The 20,540-nt window shown below is 45.2% G+C and overlaps 1 protein-coding gene across 1 annotated transcript; it reads right to left on the bottom strand.

The window, feature by feature from the left end:
- Positions 1-557: 557 nt before the first annotated feature.
- Positions 558-18,351, bottom strand: tex2l (testis expressed 2, like). The gene is made up of 11 exons (XM_082970498.1): positions 16,867-18,351; positions 15,621-15,821; positions 14,986-15,313; positions 14,211-14,461; positions 13,962-14,111; positions 13,684-13,783; positions 11,325-11,475; positions 9,786-9,917; positions 5,290-5,505; positions 1,487-1,607; positions 558-1,275 (listed from the first exon to the last, which is right to left on the bottom strand). The coding sequence occupies exons 1-11, from the start codon at positions 18,322-18,324 to the stop codon at positions 1,096-1,098; spliced, it is 3,288 nt and encodes a 1,095-aa protein (XP_082826624.1). The 5' UTR covers positions 18,325-18,351; the 3' UTR covers positions 558-1,095.
- Between the last annotated feature and the right edge of the window lie 2,189 nt (positions 18,352-20,540).

Here is a 20,540-nt window from a genome sequence, read left to right as displayed (position 1 = left end):
CCTCTTTGATGATGAGTATGGTTACCCCAGGCAACTGAAGCAGCAGGTGGAGTCCCAGAGGCAGAACCACAGAGCCATCGCTAGCGCCCTCCGAAGGAAAATGAGGAGAATGCAGACCACCATGACACAAGTCAGGAGGCAGGTGGCACTCATCTGTGAGAGTCTAGAGGTCATGGTAGAGGCAGAGGAGGGACAGGCGGGTGAGGGAGAGGAATATGGAGAGGGAGAGGGGGAAGGAGAGGTGTATGAGGGATATGGAGAGGGGGAGACTACAGGGGAGAGTAGCATGGGAACAGGGTTTATTTTTGTATTTTACAAATTATTAATGACATTTTAAATGAGATAAGGGTTTTTATATAAAATAATGATTATGCGTAACTATGAAAATTAAAGAGATTTGTATTTTAATTAAACTTTTAATTTCATTTTGGTGTATTTTGTACATACTGCAGATGTATTCTGATGAATTGTTTTATTTTCATAATGTTTCTATTAGGTTGATTATTGTGTTTTGGCAAATCCAAATCTTGAATGATTAAAAACACGACATAAAAACATTTCTATATGTCTTGGTTTTATTTAATGATCGTTTTCATCTTTCACGTATTAAATATGGACTGTCTGATCAAAAGGACATTGAACTGTAAAAAATCAAATCAACACGCAAACACACATCTCTTTACTGTTCCTCACATGTAAACATTGACCGAAGGTATCACTTAAAGTCGGTTGAAGTTCTGTAGTATACAGTATCTCACTACATTTGGTGGCACATCTATACTGAACAAAAAAAAAAGCAACATGCAACAATTTCAAAAATTTTGCTGAGTTACAGTTCACATAAGGAAATCAGACAATTTAAATGAATACATTTGTTCCTAATCTACGGATTTCACTTGGTGGGCAGCCAGGCCCAGCCAATCAGAATGAGTTTTTTCCCACAAAAACTTTATTACAGATATAAATTCTCCTTTGTTCAGCTCATGAAACATGGGACCAACACTTTACATGTTGCGTTTATATTTCTGTTCAGTGTACTTGATGTGCTTTGAGAATTTCAGGGGTGTCTTAGTGTCATTGGGCCACAGAGAGGCACTAGTCCAAGTCTGCAGCAGTATTGTCCTGAGAGATCCTCTCGATGGACTCCATGGAGGAGTGTTGTGAGTGTGACAACTGGGCTGGACACTCCTCCAGCAGCCCAGCTGGAGGACTGTCCATCCCAGAATGCATCAGAGGCAGGTAGATATCGTCCATGTTGGGCAGAACAAATACTTTCTGGAATGGAGAGAAGATAGATTAATTGTTTTTTTGGGGATAGATTGTCTTACTTGGGATTTGGGGGGAAGGGGAGGCAGGGGAGAGTAAAAGAGGAAGAGCTGGATGAGAAAAGACAAGGGAGGGCAAGAGGTGAGAGATACAAGGGAAGGGAGGGGGAGAGAGAGGAAAAGAGTAGGTGGAGCAGCAGGAATGGAAAGAGAAGTCTAACCTCAAACTCATCCTGCAGCTTCTTCTCGATCCACTCGGTCACGTGACAGAAAGTGACCTCCCTCTCCCCCAGCTTGGGTCTGACATGCAGGTCCAGCTTGGGAGGAACACAGAAACTGTACCTGGAACACACACATGCACAAATATAGGACCATCAATAAATACAGAGACAGTAACCGAAGGCAATTACCATGTTGACCTAACCTTTATAAAAAATGTGGTCTTATCATTGGTTGCTATCATTTTCCTGACCCTTTGTTCAACTTGTCACAAAAAGAAAAGTAATGCTCTTTCATGCTGAAGAAGCAAGTACGTAAATGAAGAGATAAAGTGAATCGGAGTGAATGTAGACTAGAGGCTAGGGGGTGTTTCAGGACAACGCCATAGAGCTTCCCCAACTGGGGAGTTTTCTGAGCAAAATTATTCTTATAAAAAAATATAAATAAAAACAATACATATCATTGTTGGACATAAAACATGTAACTTAATGTATATATTTTTTGGTAATTTAGCAGACGCTTTTAACCTTTTAACCAGACTTACAGTGCATTCATCTTAAGATAGCTAGGTGGGACAACCACATAACACAGGCAAAGAAATAAACTCAGCAAAAAAAGAAACGTCCCTTTTTCAGGACCCTATCTTTCAAAGATAATTCGTAAAAATCCAAATAACTTCACAGATCTTCATTGTAAAGGGTTTAAACACTGTTTCCCATGCTTGTTCAATGAACCATAAACAATCAATGAACATGCACCTGTGGAATGGTTGTTAAGACACTAACAACTTACAGATGGTAGGCAATTAAGGTCACAGTTATGAAAACTTAGGACACTAAAGAGGCCTTTCTACTGACTCTGAAAAACACCAAAAGAAAGATGCCCAGGGTCCCTGCTCATCTGCGTGAATGTGCCTTAGGCATGCTGCAAGGAGGCATGAGGACTGCAGATGTGGCCAGGGCAATAAATTGCAATGTCTGTACTGTGAGACGCCTAAGACAGTGCTACAAGGAGACAGGACGGACAGCTGATCGTCCTCGCAATGGCAGACCACGTGTAGCAACACCTGCACAGGATCGGTACATCCGAACATCACACCTGCGGGACAGGTACAGGATGGCAACAACAACTGCCCGAGTTACACCAGGAACGCACAATCCCTCCATCAGTGTTCAGAGTGTCCGCAATAGACTGAGGGAGGCTAGATTGAGGGCTTGTAGGCCTGTTGTAAGGCAGGTCCTCACCAGACATCACCGACAACAACGTTATGCCTATGGGCACAAACCCACCATCGCTGGACCAGACAGGAGTGGAAAAAAGTGCTCTTCACTGACGAGTCGTGGTTTTGTCTCACCAGGGGTGGTGGTCAGATTCATGTTTATCATCGAAGGAATGAGCGTTACACTGAGGCCTGTACTCTGGAGCAGGATCGATTTGGAGGTGGAGGGTCCGTCATGTTCTGGAGCGGTGCGTCACAGCATCATCGGACTGAGCTTGTTGTCATTGCTGGCAATCTCAACGCTGTGCGTTACAGGGAAGACATCCTCCTACACCATTTGGTACCCTTCCTGCAGGCTCATCCTGACATGACCCTCCAGCATGACAATGCCACCAGCCATACTGCTCGTTCTGTGCGTGATTTCCTGCAAGACAGGAATGTCAGTGTTCTGCCATGGCCAGCGAAGAGCCCGGATCTCAATCCCATTGAGCACGTCTGGGACCTGTTGGATCGGAGGGTGAGGGCTAGGGCCATTCCCCCCAGAAATGTCTGGGAACTTGCAGGTGCCTTGGTGGAATAATGGGGTAACATCTCACAGCAAGAACTGGCAAATCTGGTGCAGTCCATGAGAAGGAGATGCACTGCAGTTCTTAATGCAGCTGGTGACCACACCAGATACTGACTGTTACTTTTGATTTTGACCCACCCCTTTGTTCAGGGACACATTATTCAATTTCTGTTAGTCACATGTCTGTGGAACTTGTTCAGTTTGTCTCAGTTGTTGAATCTTGTTATACTCATACAAATATTTACACAAGTTAAGTTTGCCGAATAATAAACGCTGTTGACAGTGAGAGGATGTATTTTTTTGCTGAGTTTACATTTTTCCTCAATAACGTAGAGTAAGAGCTGTGACTCAGAGCTAGAAGGTTGTTTGAATTGGGGAGGTGGGGGGGGGGGAGTAAGCACCATGGTCTTGTAGTGGATGCGAGCCTGGTGTGCGGCAGAATGGGGTGAGATGAGAGAACGTGGGAAGGTTGAATACCAGGCAGGTTGCAGCGTTCTGTAAAAACACCAGGAAGTCAGCTCCAAGAGATTATAATTTTGGAAATCTGTTCCCAAGTATTCCCGTGCATAATAAAGAGACACGTGATCGTATACAAATGTAAGCAAGGTTTGAAATGATTATGTTTTAGTCAAATATTATATCTGTTTGGGCTTTTTCCGGTCAATTTGCAGTCTACAAATTATTTGCAATTATGTTCAGGCCCCCCTGACCTTCTGCTTAAGAAAAAATCATCCTGCGGCTGAATCGAGTTCATGATCTCTGTCATAGAGTAACTTTGAGTGAGAGTGGGTCATACCATATTCTATCAGAAGGGGGAGGAGGGATATGGAGTGTGGTCCGTACCATATACTATCAGTAGGGGGAGGAGCGATATTGAGTGTGGTCCGTACCATATTCTATCAGTAAGGGGAGGAGGGATGTTGAGTGTGGTCCGTACCATATTCTATCAGTAGGGGGAGGAGGGATATTGAGTGTGGTCCGTACCATATTCTATCAGTAGGGGGAGGAGGGATATTGAGTGTGGTCCGTACCATATACTATCAGTAGGGGGAGGAGGGATGTTGAGTGTGGTCCGTACCATATTCTATCAGTAGGGGGAGGAGGGATATGGAGTGTGGTCCGTACCATATACTATCAGTAGGGGGAGGAGCGATATTGAGTGTGGTCCGTACCATATTCTATTAGTAGGGGGAGGAGAGATGTTGAGTGTGGTCCGTACCATATTCTATCAGTAGGGGGAGGAGGGATATTGAGTGTGGTCCGTACCATATTCGATCAGTAGGGGGAGGAGGGATATTGAGTGTGGTCCGTACCATATTCTATCAGTAGGGGGAGGAGGGATGTTGAGTGTGGTCCGTACCATATTCTATCAGTAGGGGGAGGAGGGATGTTGAGTGTGGTCCGTACCATATTCTATCAGTAGGGGGAGGAGGGATGTTGAGTGTGGTCCGTACCATATTCTATCAGTAGGGGGAGGAGGGATGTTGAGTGTGGTCCGTACCATATTCTATCAGTAGGGGGAGGAGGGATGTTGAGTGTGGTCCGTACCATATTCTATCAGTAGGGGGAGGAGGGATGTTGAGTGTGGTCCGTACCATATACTATCAGTAGGGGGAGGAGGGATGTTGAGTGTGGTCCGTACCATATTCTATCAGTAGGGGGAGGAGGGATGTTGAGTGTGGTCCGTACCATATTCTATCAGTAGGGGGATGAGGGATGTTGAGTGTGGTCCGTACCATATTCTATCAGTAGGGGGAGGAGGGATGTTGAGTGTGGTCCGTACCATATTCTATCAGTAGGGAGATAAGGGATGTTGAGTGTGGTCCGTACCATATTCTATCAGTAGGGGGAGGAGGGATGTTGAGTGTGGTCCGTACCATATTCTATCAGTAGGGGGATGAGGGATGTTGAGTGTGGTCCGTACCATATTCTATCAGTAGGGGGAGGAGGGATGTTGAGTGTGGTCCGTACCATATTCTATCAGTAGGGAGATAAGGGATGTTGAGTGTGGTCCGTACCATATTCTATCAGTAGGGGGAGGAGGGATGTTGACAGCCAGTGTTCCAGAAAGCTCCTGAACCTCCACTGCCAGCAGCAGGGGTGTGTTGGACATCTCCTCAATCTTCTTTTTGATGTACTCATTCTCTGTCGCCTTCTGGAAGTACTTAGACTTAGCAATTTTGTCTACAAATCTCAAAATCCGCCTGCCTGTCCTCCCGCCACCAGCAGCAATCCTGCAGAGGGGAGGAGAGGAGGAGAGAGGACATACATGAGAGGACTTATGCCTTCAGAGGTAAATGTCACACCGGTCACAAATGAAAACAGCACTGCTATGACCTGCACCGCTATGATCTAAAACTAAGGGCCCTATTCAATCCATAGCACTGAAGATCCACTTCATAGCGCGATTAACAATTCACATATTTTAATAGAGATCTTTTGCGATACGGATTGAATCCAGCCTTAGTAACTTAAATGTAAGCTATATTCTGGGAAAGTGATGTCAAAGTACAGTGCATTCGGAAAGCATTCAGACCCATTGACTTTTTCCACATTTTGTTACGTTACAGCCTTATTCTAAAATGGATTTAAAAAAATCCTCATCAATCTACATACAATACATCATAATGACAGTCAAAACAGGTTTTTACAAATGTTTGCAAATTACATAAGTATTCAGACCCTTTGCTATGAGACTTGAAATTGCATCCTGTTTCCATTGATCATCCTTGCAATGTTTCTACAATTTGATTGGAGTCCAACTGGTGTAAATTCAATTGATTGGACATGATTTGGAAAGGCACACACCTGTCTATATAAGGTCCCACAGTTGACAGTGCATGTCAGAGCAAAAACCAAGCCATGAGGTCGAAGGAATTGTCCGTAGAGCTCCAATACAGGATTGTGTCGAGGCACCGATCTGGGGAAGGGTACCAAACATTTCATGCTACATTTAAAATCCCCAAGAACACAGTGGCCCCCATCATTCTTAAATGGAAGAAGTTTGGAACCACCAAGACACTTCCTAGAGCTGGCCGCCCAGCCAAATTGAGCAATCGGGGGAGAAGGGCCATGGTAACCAAGAACCCGATGGTTACTCTGACAGAGCTCCAGAGTTCCTCTGTGGAGATGGGAGAACCTTCTAGAAAGACAACCATCTCTGCAGCACACCACCAATCAGGCCTTTATGGTAGAGTGGCCAGACGGAAGCCACTCCTCAGTAAAAGGCACATGACATCCCAAAGGACTGTCAGACCTTGAGAAACAAGATTCTCTGGTCTGATGAAACAAAGATTGAACTCTTTGGCCAGAATGCCAAATGTCACATCTGGAGTAAATCATGTTCCATCCCTACGGTGAAGCATGGTGGTGGCAGTATCCTGCTGTGGGGATGTTTTAAAGCCTAGTTAAATGAAGGTTTAAAAAAATAAATAATTAAGTGTCAGGATTGAGGGAAGGTTGAGCGGAGCAAAGTACAGAGAAACCCTTGATGAAAACCAGCTCCAGAGCGCTCAGGACCTCAGACTGGGGCGAAGATTCACCTTCCAACAGGACAACGACCCTAAGCACACAGCCAAGACAACATAGCAGTGGCTTCGGGACAAGTCCTTGAACGTCCTCTGAATGTCCTTGAGCGGCCCAGCCAGAGCCCAGACTTGAACCCGATCAAACATCTCTGGAGAGACCTGAAGATAGCTGCGCAGCGACACTCCCCATCCAACCTGACTTGAGAGGATCTGCAGAGAAGAATGGGAGAACCTCCCCAAATACAGGTGTGCCAAGCTTGTACCGTCATACCCAAGAAGACTCAAGGCTGTAATCGCTGCCAAAGGTGCTTCAACAAAGTACTGAGTAAAGGGTCTGAATACTTATGTAAATGTAATATTTCAGTTTTTTTTATATACATTTGCAAAAATATCTAAACCTCTTTTTGCTCTGCCATTGTGGGGTATTGTGTTCAGACTGATGAGGAACATATTTTATTCAATCAATTTCAGAACAAGGCTGTAACGTAACAAAATGTGGAAAAAGGGAAGGGGTCTGAATACTTTCCGAATGCACTGTATCTGTTGTTACCAGAGGTGGGACCAAGTCACTATTTTTCTAATCACAAGCAAGTCTCAAGTCACAAGGTCCGAGTCTCAAGTAGAGTCCCAAGCGGAACGGGGCAAAACTCGAGTCAAGTCCATATCGTGCATTCTAAGAGCAAGTCAAGTCAAGTCCAGTCACAAGTTTAAGTCAAGTCTCAAGTCGAGTAAAAAATAAAATCTACTTGTTCAACTACAAATCCTTGTCTATTTATTGAGGCTACCAGACGGCCCTTTATTTGTAGCAGCCATAAGGGCATGAAATCAGCAGAAGGCAAGGCAGGTTGAAGTGCTCGGAGTGTAGATTTATTTACAAGTCTTATTTACAGGTGATCCAATGGTGAACGCGCCATATACAAAATATACAAGGGCAATAGGCCAAAATAAATAGCCTCTGTATCAGGCGTGACCTGTCCTATCTGAATGGACACAGGTAGAGGGCCAGACTGTACAGCCTCCCCTTGAGAAACCACATGGAATCTGTCTAACAGGAGCTCAAACAGGTAGAGGGCCAGACTGTACAGCCTCCCCTTGAAAAACCACATGGAATCTGTCTAACAGGAGCTCAAACAGGTAGAGGGCCAGACTGTACAGCCTCCCCTTGAGAAACCACATGGAATCTGTCTAACAGGAGCTCAAACAGGTAGAGGGCCAGACTGTACAGCCTCCCCTTGAGAAACCACATGGAATCTGTCTAACAGGAGCTCAAACAGGTAGAGGGCCAGACTGTACAGCCTCCCCTTGAGAAACCACATGGAATCTGTCTAACAGGAGCTCAAACAGGTAGAGGGCCAGACTGTACAGCCTCCCCTTGAGAAACCACATGGAATCTGTCTAACAGGAGCTCAAACAGGTAGAGGGCCAGACTGTACAGCCTCCCCTTGAGAAACCACATGGAATCTGTCTAACAGGAGCTCAAACAGGTAGAGGGCAAAACTGTACAGCCTCCCCTTGAGAAACCACATGGAATCTGTCCAACAGGAGCTCAAACAGGTAGAGGGCCAGACTGTACAGCCTCCCCTTGAGAAACCACATGGAATCTGTCTAACAGGAGCTCAAACAGGTAGAGGGCCAGACTGTACAGCCTCCCCTTGAGAAACCACATGGAATCTGTCTAACAGGAGCTCAAACAGGTAGAGGGCCAGACTGTACAGCCTCCCCTTGAGAAACCACATGGAATCTGTCTAACAGGAGCTCAAACAGGTAGAGGGCCAGACTGTACAGCCTCCCCTTGAGAAACCACATGGAATCTGTCTAACAGGAGCTCAAACAGGTAGAGGGCCAGACTGTACAGCCTCCCCTTGAGAAACCACATGGAATCTGTCTAACAGGAGCTCAAACAGGTAGAGGGCCAGACTGTACAGCCTCCCCTTGAGAAACCACATGGAATCTGTCTAACAGGAGCTCAAACAGGTAGAGGGCAAAACTGCACTGTAACGTGTGAAAGCAACAGCAAACACTTCAACAAGAGAAAAAAAGCAGTTTGGAGAGCATAAGTGAAGAGGTGTGCAATGGTGCATCTTTACTACAGTAATAATACATTTTAAACTAATTCCAAATGCAAGTTTGATATGTAAATTACCAATTTAAAGCAATTGTTGCATACCAAAATACCAGCAGGCCTATGCTAGCAATTGTTGCCCCATTACTGATGAGCTTGCAAAGTGTTCTTAATCACCAAGCAATTTTTGGAGCTGTATATGTATTACGGCAATCCTCTCTTCTATAATTTGACATTTGCGGTGCACCCGATCCCATAGCTGTACAGCAATTTAGCAATCTGTTCACTAGCTTGCCACCCGACCTGTGTTGATTGACAGTTTGCTGGTCCAATCACAGTGCCGAGTGTGCGTTTCACTAGCCAATCTGTTGCAGGTTTTTTTGCAAGGGCGATGCTGTGCTGCTGTCTCTGGCTTGGTGTACAGTAATCCACATAGACTCTGTGCCACAAAATGAGTGACAAAACATTACAAAACCTGGCCAGATAAGTTCAAGTCATCAGTCTCGAGTCAAAGTCAAGTCCCAAGTTATTTTATTTTCTATCAGGTTGAGTCTAAAGTCATCAAATTTGTGACTGGAGTCATATTTGAGTCCATGTCATGTGACTCGAGTCCACAACTCTGGTTGTGACTATAGAAGATGAAATTAGGGCTCGAAGTTCAGCGCTATAGCACGCTTGAAATGTCAAGATCATTTACGATTAAGCCGACATATTCAGCGTTTACCGTGAATGCAGTCTCTGCTAACGTGGGAACATTGCCTTTAAATGTAAAACGAGCTACAAAACCGAATGTCATCGCTACGGATTGAATCGAGGCAAATACAGCACAAGGTCACAGTCAGGTCACAGTCAGGAAAAAGTCTTGGCCGCATCATTCTACATGGCCGACTATATTTGGTGTGTAAGAGAAAGAGACATCAATTACCCTTCAGCACCAGGTAGAGTCCCCTTTTCTCCCACAATGCTTTGGTGCTCTGAGAGCAGTACTTCCTCCTCATCTGAAGAGCCGGCGCTGGAGGACTCTTCATCGCTGTCAGCCAAAACACTGAGGATGGGTCTGGACCTGGACACAAAACACAACAACACAGGTTTCCTGAGTGTTTCGTGTGGCTCAGCTGGTGTACCGTGGCACTTGTAATGCCAGGGTTGTGGGTTTGCTTCCCATTGGCAACTAATACAAAAAAGAGTGAAAATGTATTACAGTAAGTCGCTCTGGCTAAGCATGAGAGAAAAATGATTTCAGCTCTCACTGAGACTAACCTTAATCCTCATCTGAGTTCAACCTTAGCTTCATGTCCACAGTTCAGCCCCAACCCTAGCTTTATCCACAAACCTAATAGAGACATTTTATGGATTTGACACCTAAATAAAACCATATTCAGCAGAGCCAAACATGCTGTAAAAACAAGCTCATACATGCTTAACAAATAAGAGGATATTTTTATGACAGAACAAGGATCTACTGTAGGAATCTATTTAAATCTGGAAACAGACCAACTAATCAACTGTCATGTATAGAGAGCTCTGTCATGTATAGAGAGCTCTGTCATGTACAGAGAGCTCTGTCATGTATAGAGAGCTCTGTCATGTATAGAGAGCTCTGTCATGTACAGAGAGCTCTGTCATGTATAGAGAGCTCTATCATGTACAGAGAGCTCTGTCATGTATAGAGAGCTCCGTCATGTATAGAGAGCTCTGTCATGTACAGAGAGCTCTGTCATGTACAGAGAGCTCCGTCATGTATAGAGAGCTCCGTCATGTATAGAGAGCTCTGTCATGTATAGAGAGCTCGGTCATGTACAGAGAGCTCCGTCATGTATAGAGAGCTCCGTCATGTACAGAGAGCTCCGTCATGTATAGAGAGCTCTGTCATGTATAGAGAGCTCTGTCATGTATAGAGAGCTCCGTCATGTATAGAGAGCTCCGTCATGTACAGAGAGCTCCGTCATGTACAGAGAGCTCTATCATGTACAGAGAGCTCTGTCATGTATAGAGAGCTCTATCATGTATAGAGAGCTCTGTCATGTACAGAGAGCTCTGTCATGTACAGAGAGCTCTGTCATGTATAGAGAGCTCTGTCATGCATAGAGAGCTCTGTCATCCACAGGCTCTGTTCAAAGATTCACTATTAGAGGAGTTTGACAGATTAAGAGGGATTTTGTAGGTTGGTCTCTTAATTATCATTAATTGTCTGCCACCTCTGACAGAGCATAGCAGCTAATCATTACCAGGATGTCAGCATAGATGCCGCAAGGCAGTGGTTATATTGTAGCCTGAAATCCAGATCTGTTTTGTGCAAAAATTCCATAATAGCACAAACAGACTGGAACCCAGGCTAGTAATTTTGCAGTTCAATTTACAATTAAATAATAACGTTAGTTGTACTACGTAAAATGCATGTTGTACAGTAAACAATATATTTTATTTTAGATGATAGTGCAGTACTAACTGTAATGTGACTGACCCTAGGCTGCCAGTATCAGTGAGGCTGTCAGTGTCCAGGCTTCCCTCCTTGCCCTCCTTGCCCTCCTTGCCCAGTTTGGACAGGTTGATCTTGGTCTCCAGGGTCATCTGCAGGGCCCCAGTGTATACCACCTCCAGCTCCAGCCACAAGCCTGGAGAACACACACACACACACGTGCGCATGCACGCACACACACACACACACTCACGCATGCACACACGCATGCGCGCACACACGCATGCGCGCACACACACTCACGCATGCACACACACACACACACACGCGCGCACACACACACACACGCATGCACACACACACACACACACACACACACACACACACACACACACACACACACACACACACACACACACACACACACACACACACACACACACACACACACACACACACACACACACACACACACACACACACACACACACACACAAGAACAGAGATTAAGAGACAGATCAGATGATTGAGAGGGAAGAGATGGTCCATTGCTCATGTCATCTGATTATGATAGAGTACTGAGCATCAGATGAGTCGATATTATTACAGTAATCTGTTGTAATCTCAGTGAGCCAGGGAGCTGTTACCTCCTGCTGGGGACATGCAGCATATTGGTTTGGTGGTGGTGTGTCTATATGTGTGTGTGTCTATGTGTGTCTATGTGTGTGTGTGTCTCTGAGTGTGTGCATCTGCGAACGCATACAAACGGGGGCATTTATAGTGCTTGGACAGGATTTGCTGGCTTGTCCTTAATAGTCTATTGACGCACCCGTGCGTCAATCTAAGTAACATAATAAAACAATCCCATCAAAATCTGTCAGATTATAATAGAGATATCACATCTCAATCTGTCAGATTATGATAGAGATATCACATCTCAATCTGTCAGATTATGCTAGAGATATCACATCTCAATCTGTCAGATTATGATAGAGATATCCCATCTCAATCTGTCAGATTATGCTAGAGATATCACATCTCAATCTGTCAGATTATAATAGAGATATCACATCTCAATCTGTCAGATTATGATAGAGATATCACATCTCAATCTGTCAGATTATGATAGAGATATCACATCTCAATCTGTCAGATTATGCTAGAGATATCACATCTCAATCTGTCAGATTATGATAGAGATATCACATCTCAATCTGTCAGATCATAATAGAGATATCCCATCTCAATCTGTCAGATTATGATAGAGATATCACATCTCAATCTGTCAGATTATGCTAGAGATATCACATCTCAATCTGTCAGATTATGCTAGTGATATCACATCTACGGTGGAAGGTGGCTGAGCTACAGCGTTGTTTCTCAGACCATGAGACATCCCGAAAATCGGTCTTCTCACAGAAATGTCTGTAGCGTCCGAACGTTATGACCCTTCTATGGAAAGGGAAGACTCTCAGGAACACGATGGTGTTCTCCATTTTGCTATACGAACCCCACAATAGTCATGGGACTTGTCTGAAGGAACCCCATACAAACGAATGGAAGTATAGAGGTAGTTTTGTGCCCCAAAAAATAAGGGGTTAAATATGTGTCCCAAAAAATATAGATATTTCCTGAACTTTCTTATATCTGCTAGATATAGGACAGATACTTCAAAACCTTATTCCTTATGCTAAGTTTTTTTTACTATATTTTTTGCCATTTATGAATTCAATGTGTTTCTATGGGCGATCGTACTAAAGGCCAAATTAAATATTTTTGCAAATATTATTATTATTATTATTATACATAAAGGGGTCCTAAAATAGCTAAATTATCCATGGTATGACCATCTTAAAACAATTCCATGTGTTAGCTTAGTACCTCCAAAGAGGGTTAGTCTATAAGCCCTTTCCTCATGTCTCTCTGCTTGCATCACAATTTGCGCAAGGCAACATGACCTACGTCACATCCATGCCTCTCTAATCACACACCATCCCATTTACAGATTTATACAGAGCTCCCCCTGCACAGTCCACATTTGTCACCATCATTCTTTTGGGGAATTATAATCTGTCGTAATTTGCTGTAATTTGCAGACCTTCATAATCAGGGCAAATCCATTTAATCTGCTTCTAAGTACCCCTCCAGAATCTAGATTAGACTAAGTATGACACGCTGTCATTGTCTTTCACTAATTGGTGCTCTGAGAGTTTCATGTACTGTATGCAGAGTGGGCTGTATCGCTGTGTCATCATTAGGGTCAGGAGTTATTCCTGACCATGTTTGGGCCGCAGAGTTTCTCCTGGTCAGGTCACATGGTCTGGAAAACACCAGGCCCTAGTCATCACGGCAGAAACATCAGGGAGAGTAAAAAAGAAGAGTGAGCTTTGTCGTTGACACTCGCCTCTGCTGTTGACTACAGGTCTGGACACACTGGTGATTTGGGGCAGACAGGAGCCCATGTCCAGTTCAGTCAGAGTCAGCTCATTCATGAAGTAAGGCAGCTGCACACACACAAACAAACAAAGAAATGTCATTTCGCTCCTCTGTTTTACTTGTTTCCAGTGGATTTTGTGGTTACGTTGGCTATATACTACTAGAAAATGACCAGATAGAAACATTGTACAAGCTCCCCTTACTTCTGAAGAGGGGATTTTACACTGTGAGAGCTCACATACTCACTCTGATTTTGCTCAACTTTTTCTGGATTTTTCTGGAGACAATGTCCACCCAGTATTTCTCGCGCAGGAAGTCCCAGAATATTCGACCAATCAGTGCATTGACCCAGTCAGTGTGGCCCTCCCCCGGGAACTCTGGGAAATCACAGGTGCACTGTAGAGAAATAGATACGCCACTACAGATTAACACACTATTTAATTATATAATCTATCTCTTTCTAGATGTTTCATTCAGGTGGTCAGCGGAACTCACCCTCACTTTGTTGGTGGGGCTTGTCTCTGTGCTGTTGAGGGGTGGACTGGGCAGGGGGCTGGGCTGCTCTGAGGGCAGGAAACGAGCCATGTAGGTGGGGTAGTCCAGCAGCGGAGAGCCCACCCTGGATGTTTGGATGGAAGGGGCAGAAGGGGGAACGGGGAGATCCTCTTCAGTGCTCCCAATCCTGCTGGAACCTCTGCTGTCCTGGGACCGTCTTGAGGGGCTCACCCCTCGCACTACCGGCACATCTAGATACAGACATGACAGCTGTCGGTTCACAGATTTTACATTGTTGTGATCATTTCTTTTAAGTGTTACATGAGAGTGCATCTGTAAGGAAATGTGTAATATTCTCAGCGATATATTTAGCTTCAGGGGACTTAGTGGACTGTCTAAGATGGAGGACAACACTGTTCAGTTTACTACCAGGACAGACCAGAGCAGGGGCAGAAACATGTGTGGTTAAGTGCTTTGAGAGCATCACGACAGTACTATATTCTCCTACATGTCCACGCATCTGTAATCTACAAATGAATCATCCTGGAATACATGGAACTGGAGCATATAATCCACTAGAGTAACATTTGCTTGATTTATCCTTCCCTTTCCACATGTATTGCGAATGCATTATATTTTCATGGCCAATATATGTACTGTGAAGCTTTGTCATTATGCAAAAAACACAAATAAAATACTAACGCAAAGTCAATTAAATGAGGAAAAAAGACAACCATACAAAACAACAAAAACAAACAAAAACAGTTCATCCTACCTGATCTGGACACACATCTGCCAGGCCTCTCATTCTCCTTCTCCTTCTCCATTACCGTGGACGCGGACAGGAAGTGATGAAACCACTCCTCCTTCTCTCTTCCTGTCCGTCCGAAGAGGTATATGGTTGTAGGGAGGTTGGCTGCTGGTTTGGGGTTGGAGGTGGGTCGTGTTTGGAGTTGGGGGTCTCCCCCCTGCTCCTCTCTTGGGGTCTCCACTGTGCCCCTCTCCTCCTCCATGACCCCCTCTCCCTCTGCCAGCTCAATGCAGATAGGGTACTTCAGGTTCCACAGCCTCTTACGGGCTAGCTCAGAGGGCAGCAGGAACACCTGGTATTACAACTAGACTTATTAGAAACCTCTTATAACACAACATTAATACATCTGATTATTATGCTTTCAGACCATCTCAAAAAACATTGCAAGCGCCATGCTATGCCATGCTAAACCAACTGAGCTACAGAGGACCACTACTGATGTGATTATTGTATGTAACACACACATAAAATACATTTTAAAAACATCTCAATGTTTTATGAAGTCAATGAATAAAATATAAAACCTTGCGTCATATTTCCTCAAATGAAGCGTTAAGCTTTGAACAGCGAGGCTAAGTTGACAGACCAAGCAGACAGACCTTGCTGTGTCGTAGCTGGAAGCAGCGTGAGCTGACAACCACAGCCTCGGGAGGCTTTTCATCGTAGGTGGCTCTGCGGCTGATGTTGTTCCTGGGGTAGTCCAGGCGAAGGCAGTGCCCCTCCAGGGTGGCGAACACAGAGTGGGTCAGGGACAGGTGGTAGGTCTCTGGGTCGTATTCAAACATCTCGTTCAGCCAGCCCTGAAACCAATGGGAATATACCCAGTTATATAGTGAGACAGTAAGCGAATACCTGAACGTCACATGGGAATACACTGAGACAGCATGCTTCAATGACTAAGACAAGCTGTTGTGTAACCAGCTATTTTATATGTTGATAATAGCTTGTCCTTCAGAACACATCTCAATGCAGTTAGTCAAAGAGTGAACATACACCATGACACATAGAGAAAGCTACAAAGCAAAATATCTATCAATATTAGACTTGACTCTTCGGGGTGCCGAGGTCATTTAAATGGTGTTAGTGTTAGAGGAAAAGTCTCAAAACTCCCTCGCACTGATGTCCACGACTAACTGTTCACCCCAAGGCTCAGTCTGACATCCACCTTATAAACAAACCCACCAATTAACCAAGAGAATTATCCCTCCTCGCGAAGATAACCTCTCTTTCCCCCGGTGGCGCTACACTTTACCACTGATAAGAATGTTTTGCCTGCCAATGAACCTGTGAAATTGCACAGCCCCAGCCTCTCTTGCTCAGTTAATTGCCTCTAGAGCTGACTATGCTGGGTCGGAGCTATACCCTGCATTTGGCAGGGCTGTGCTCTGCTCTTCTGTGCTCTGCCCTGCTGTTCTCGGCCAAGGGAGACAACACTAATGAGGCTCTGTATCTCTTTAAGTTTGGAGGAACTTTTTATTGGCCGACGTTAATTGCATTCCTGGCACTTTGAGCTATCGCACAGGCACTACATTAGAAAGGATTCAGGCTCAGTGAGGGAGAGAGGGGGGAATGGGAAGTGCTGACTTGTTTTAGGAACAAAAGTTCTAAGAAGTGCATGCCACAGTATGGAGGATTTAAAAAGATAGTTTTCTATTCAGCCAATTCTTGTGTGGATGTCAAGATCTGTAAAGACCAAGGCCATTTTCTGCCTCCATGGTTATAAGTTCCCATTCAGACCTAGCTGGTCTTTTGTGCTGAGAGAAATGAAGTGTACAAAAAGGAATTCACCTTCAGCTTCTTATCTTTTTTTGGGGAAAAAGTTTTCACTATTGAACATTAACTTACCTTGAGGATGTCTGATTCGTTGCCGAGGGCATCAGCCTGCTTAACAACCTCAGTCAGGGCCTGAACGTCTCTGTGTGGATGTGGCTGAGCTGTGTGTCTGGTTGAGCCCAGCCTGATGAGCAGCAGCCCCAGCAGGAAGCCAAAGGCCGTGCCCAGAGCCAGGCCTGACATATAGGGGCCCAGGGGAAGGATGAAGTAGGCGTAGGACAACACAGCCACACAGAACAACACCATGTGTGGTGGAGGAGGTGGAGAGGTGGGTTGAACAACCACACGATGGGATCCTGAGGAGATCAGCGAACCAGGCAATCTCCGCGGGCGCCTGTGATGATGACTCTCAATGGCCACGACCTGCATGACTTCATCATAGGTGCAGATCTCCAGTTCCTCTGAATTGTCGTTGAGTTTGTTACCGTGGTGATCGTGGACAGAACATGTTCTAGTGGGCAGACCCTTCCTGGGATGTCTGGCACACGGCCAGTCAAACACCGGCGGAGAGTCACCGTCCGCTCTCTTGGCGCTCCGCAGCGGAGACTCTGTGACGCCCACCTCCGTGCTGTCCATCTTCCCCACATAGACACCTCTGGAGCTGGGGGAGCCTGTAGCTCTCTGGTGCTTGGGGCTGCCTGCTGCTGCATTATCCTTCTCATCCCCCATGATCTTACTGAAAATACTGATAGGTTTACTGAACATAGGCTCCTGCATAGCCTCAGAGAACTTCCGCTTCGTGTCCTCCAGCTCCATCTTGAAGAAGCCCGCCTTGGTGCCCTCGGACGGGGATAGAGCGATGGGCGAGGGTGGCGCGGTACGGGAGTCTCCGTCACTCCTTCCCTTAGGCTGAGTCAGGTTCTTCCACTGCAGGTGCAGGTTGAGGCGGGAGTCAGACTTGGACTGCGACACCTCTGGCTCTGAGCGGGAGATCTCAGTAGAGATGGACTTGACTAGGCTGAGGAAGGGCCTGGGTCTGAGAGATGAGCCATGAGGGAGCTCCAGCTCCGTGGACAGGGACTTGACCAGGCTAGCCAGTGGCCGGTGGGTGGGGGTGGCTAGGCTGGGGGAGAGGAAGCTGGGGGCTGAGTTGGAGCAGTCCCCCAGGGACCCAGGTGAGGAGGGGGAGAGGGGTACGTGGAAGGCTGGGGAGTGCAAGCAGTGTTGGTTCTCCTCTTCCGTGGAGTTCTGTCTCTCCTTGGAGAGGGAGATGTAGGGAGTCTGGTCGTCATAGTCGTTGTGTTCAAGGGGGAAGATGAGCTCGTTGTCATCCAGACTGTCCCACTCACCCTCTGTGCCTGTTAGCTGGATCACGATGCCCCTCCTGAGCCCACCATGGTGGGCCCTAACTGGGGGAGCAGAAGAGGGAAAGTGGGCCGGGCTCTGGGGGTCATGAGGTGGCCTTAAACCTCCCACTCCATCATCTCCTCCTTCTCTTCCTCTTGCCACATTTTCTCCTATCTCTGCCATTTATTGTCTTATCATTGTAGACCCGAGGCACCTAGGAGTCAGCAAAAGAAAGAGCAACCCAGTCAGCTACTGTTCCTGATTAAATCCCAGGAGAATGGGAGAAGAGAAAGAGAGAGAGCTTCTTTTCATATGTTACGCCTCATTTTCATCATTAGCATTCCTTTCAGTGAGAGTCCGCCCTTCGTGTTCATGCAAGGAGGTGTGAATGTAGCTTGGCAAGCAAAGGGAAATGACATCATTTTAAATCTCTGTGTTGACATTTGCCTACATCTGAATTAGGCCCCCGATAACAACCTCTCTGTCTCCCGCTGCTGTCACTTCACATTTCAAATCAAATCAAATGACATTTTATTGGTCACATACACACGGTTAGCAGATGTTAATGCAAGTGCAGTGAAATGCTTGTGCTTCTAGTTCCGACAGTGCAGTAATATCTAACAAGTAATCTAACAATTCCACAACAACTACCTAATACACACAAATCTAAGTAAAGGGATGAATAGAATATGTACATATAAATATATGGATGAGCGATGACCGAGCGGCATAGGCAAGATACAATAGATGGTATAGATACAATATATACATATGAGATGAGTAATGCAAGATTGTAAACATTATTAAAGTGGCATTATTAAAGTGACTAGTGATTTGTGTGTGTGTGTGTGTGTGTGTACTGTATGTGTGTAGGTGTGTGCTTGGAAAGTAGGGCCTATAACGAAATAGATAAGAGAGTTTCCTCCCCAAATGTTGTTTAAAGTAGGACAGAGCACTGGGCTTGAATCCAATGCTGTACTTTGGGGGCCTGTTGCTCCAAATACCATGCAGATTTTGGGTGGAAGAAGTACTGATTAAAATGTAAGATTACACTCATTCACAAGGCTAGACTAATATATGAATAATTTCATGTATATGAACAGGGAAAATAAATTTTTCATATAAGCCTGATGTAAACACTGTTTGTAGGGGTGTTGGCCTATCACATCATAGAGTAAGCCTATGTGCACTTCAGCTCTGACCAATCGTATGATTGGGGATCTATTATACACACGTCTCTGCATTGTTGCCATGCAACCAAGTGATTTTTAGATTCATCTCAATCAAGGCACTTCAGATTCCACTCTCAGAGAAAATAAGATGTACTGTATGTGTCTCTGGTACTCATCCGTCTAAGAGACATCAGTTGGTTTTACTCTGATCCCTGCCGTCAGAACCCAGAACAGTCCAGAGCAGCCCGCCAACATGATCTGATGACTGCTTCAGCAGCTTAAAGAGCAGCTTATGTAATACTAAGATGAACGGTAGTCAGAGATGCTTTCAATCACCTCCTCCGGGCAGCCATTTTGACAGCCTGCATTTTAACATCTATTCTACACCATGGTATTAAAGAGCTGAATGGCAGAATTGGCAGTAGGCCTGGATATAACATTATAGGCATTAAAGGCAGCTAGTAGTCCAAGTCAGTCCAAGAAAAGAGCATGTGTAGATCAGTGGACAGGAGGAAGATGATGATAAGGACCCTATGAGATGCACTACAGTGCATTTGGAAAGTATTCAGACCCTTTGACATTTTCCATATTTGTTACGTTACTGCCTTATTCTGAAATGGATTAAATAATTTTCCCCCCTCATCAATCAACACACAATATACAATAATGATAAAGCAAAAACAGGATTTTAGAATATTTGCAAATATATAAATAAAAAAATTGAAATATCACATTTACATAGGTATTCAGACGCTTTACTCAGTACTTTGCTGAAGCACCTTTGGCAGTGATTACAGCCTAGAGTCTTCTTGGGTATGACCCTACAAGCTTGGCACACCTGTAGTTGGGGAGTTTCTCCCATTCTTCTCTGCAGATCCTCTCAAACTCTGTCAGGTTGGATGGGGAGCGTCTCTCCAGAGATGTTCGATCAGGTTCAAGTCAGGCTCTGGCTGGACCATTCAAGGACATTCAACGACTTGTCCTGAAGCCACTCCTGCATTGTCTTGGCTGTGTGCTTAGGGCCGTTGTCCTGTTGGAAGGTGAACCTTTGCCCCAGTCTGAGGTCCTGAGCGCTCTGAAGCAGGTTTTCATCAAGGATCTCTCTGTACTTTGCTCCGTTCATCTTTCCCTCGAACCTGACTTGTCTCCCAGTCCCTCCAGCTGAAAAACATCCCCACAGCATGATGCTGCCACCACCATACTTCACTGTAGGGATAGTGCCAGGTT

Source organism: Salmo salar, chromosome 28 (genome assembly GCF_965601325.2).
Source record: "Salmo salar chromosome 28, fSalSal1, whole genome shotgun sequence".
Lineage (NCBI taxonomy): Eukaryota > Metazoa > Chordata > Actinopteri > Salmoniformes > Salmonidae > Salmo > Salmo salar.
Note: the sequence above shows the minus strand (reverse complement) of the source record. Positions and strands in the feature narration are given on the sequence as shown.

Coding starts and splice junctions, on each gene's coding strand:
- tex2l (XM_082970498.1), bottom strand. CDS start 18,324: ATGGCAGAGATAGGAGAAAATGTGGCAAGAGGAAGAGAAGGAGGAGAT. Junction 15,314..15,620: donor TCCAGCTACGACACAGCAAG/GTCTGTCTGCTT, acceptor TTGTAATACCAG/GTGTTCCTGCTGCCCTCTGA. Junction 1,276..1,486: donor AGCTGCAGGATGAGTTTGAG/GTTAGACTTCTC, acceptor TCTCCATTCCAG/AAAGTATTTGTTCTGCCCAA.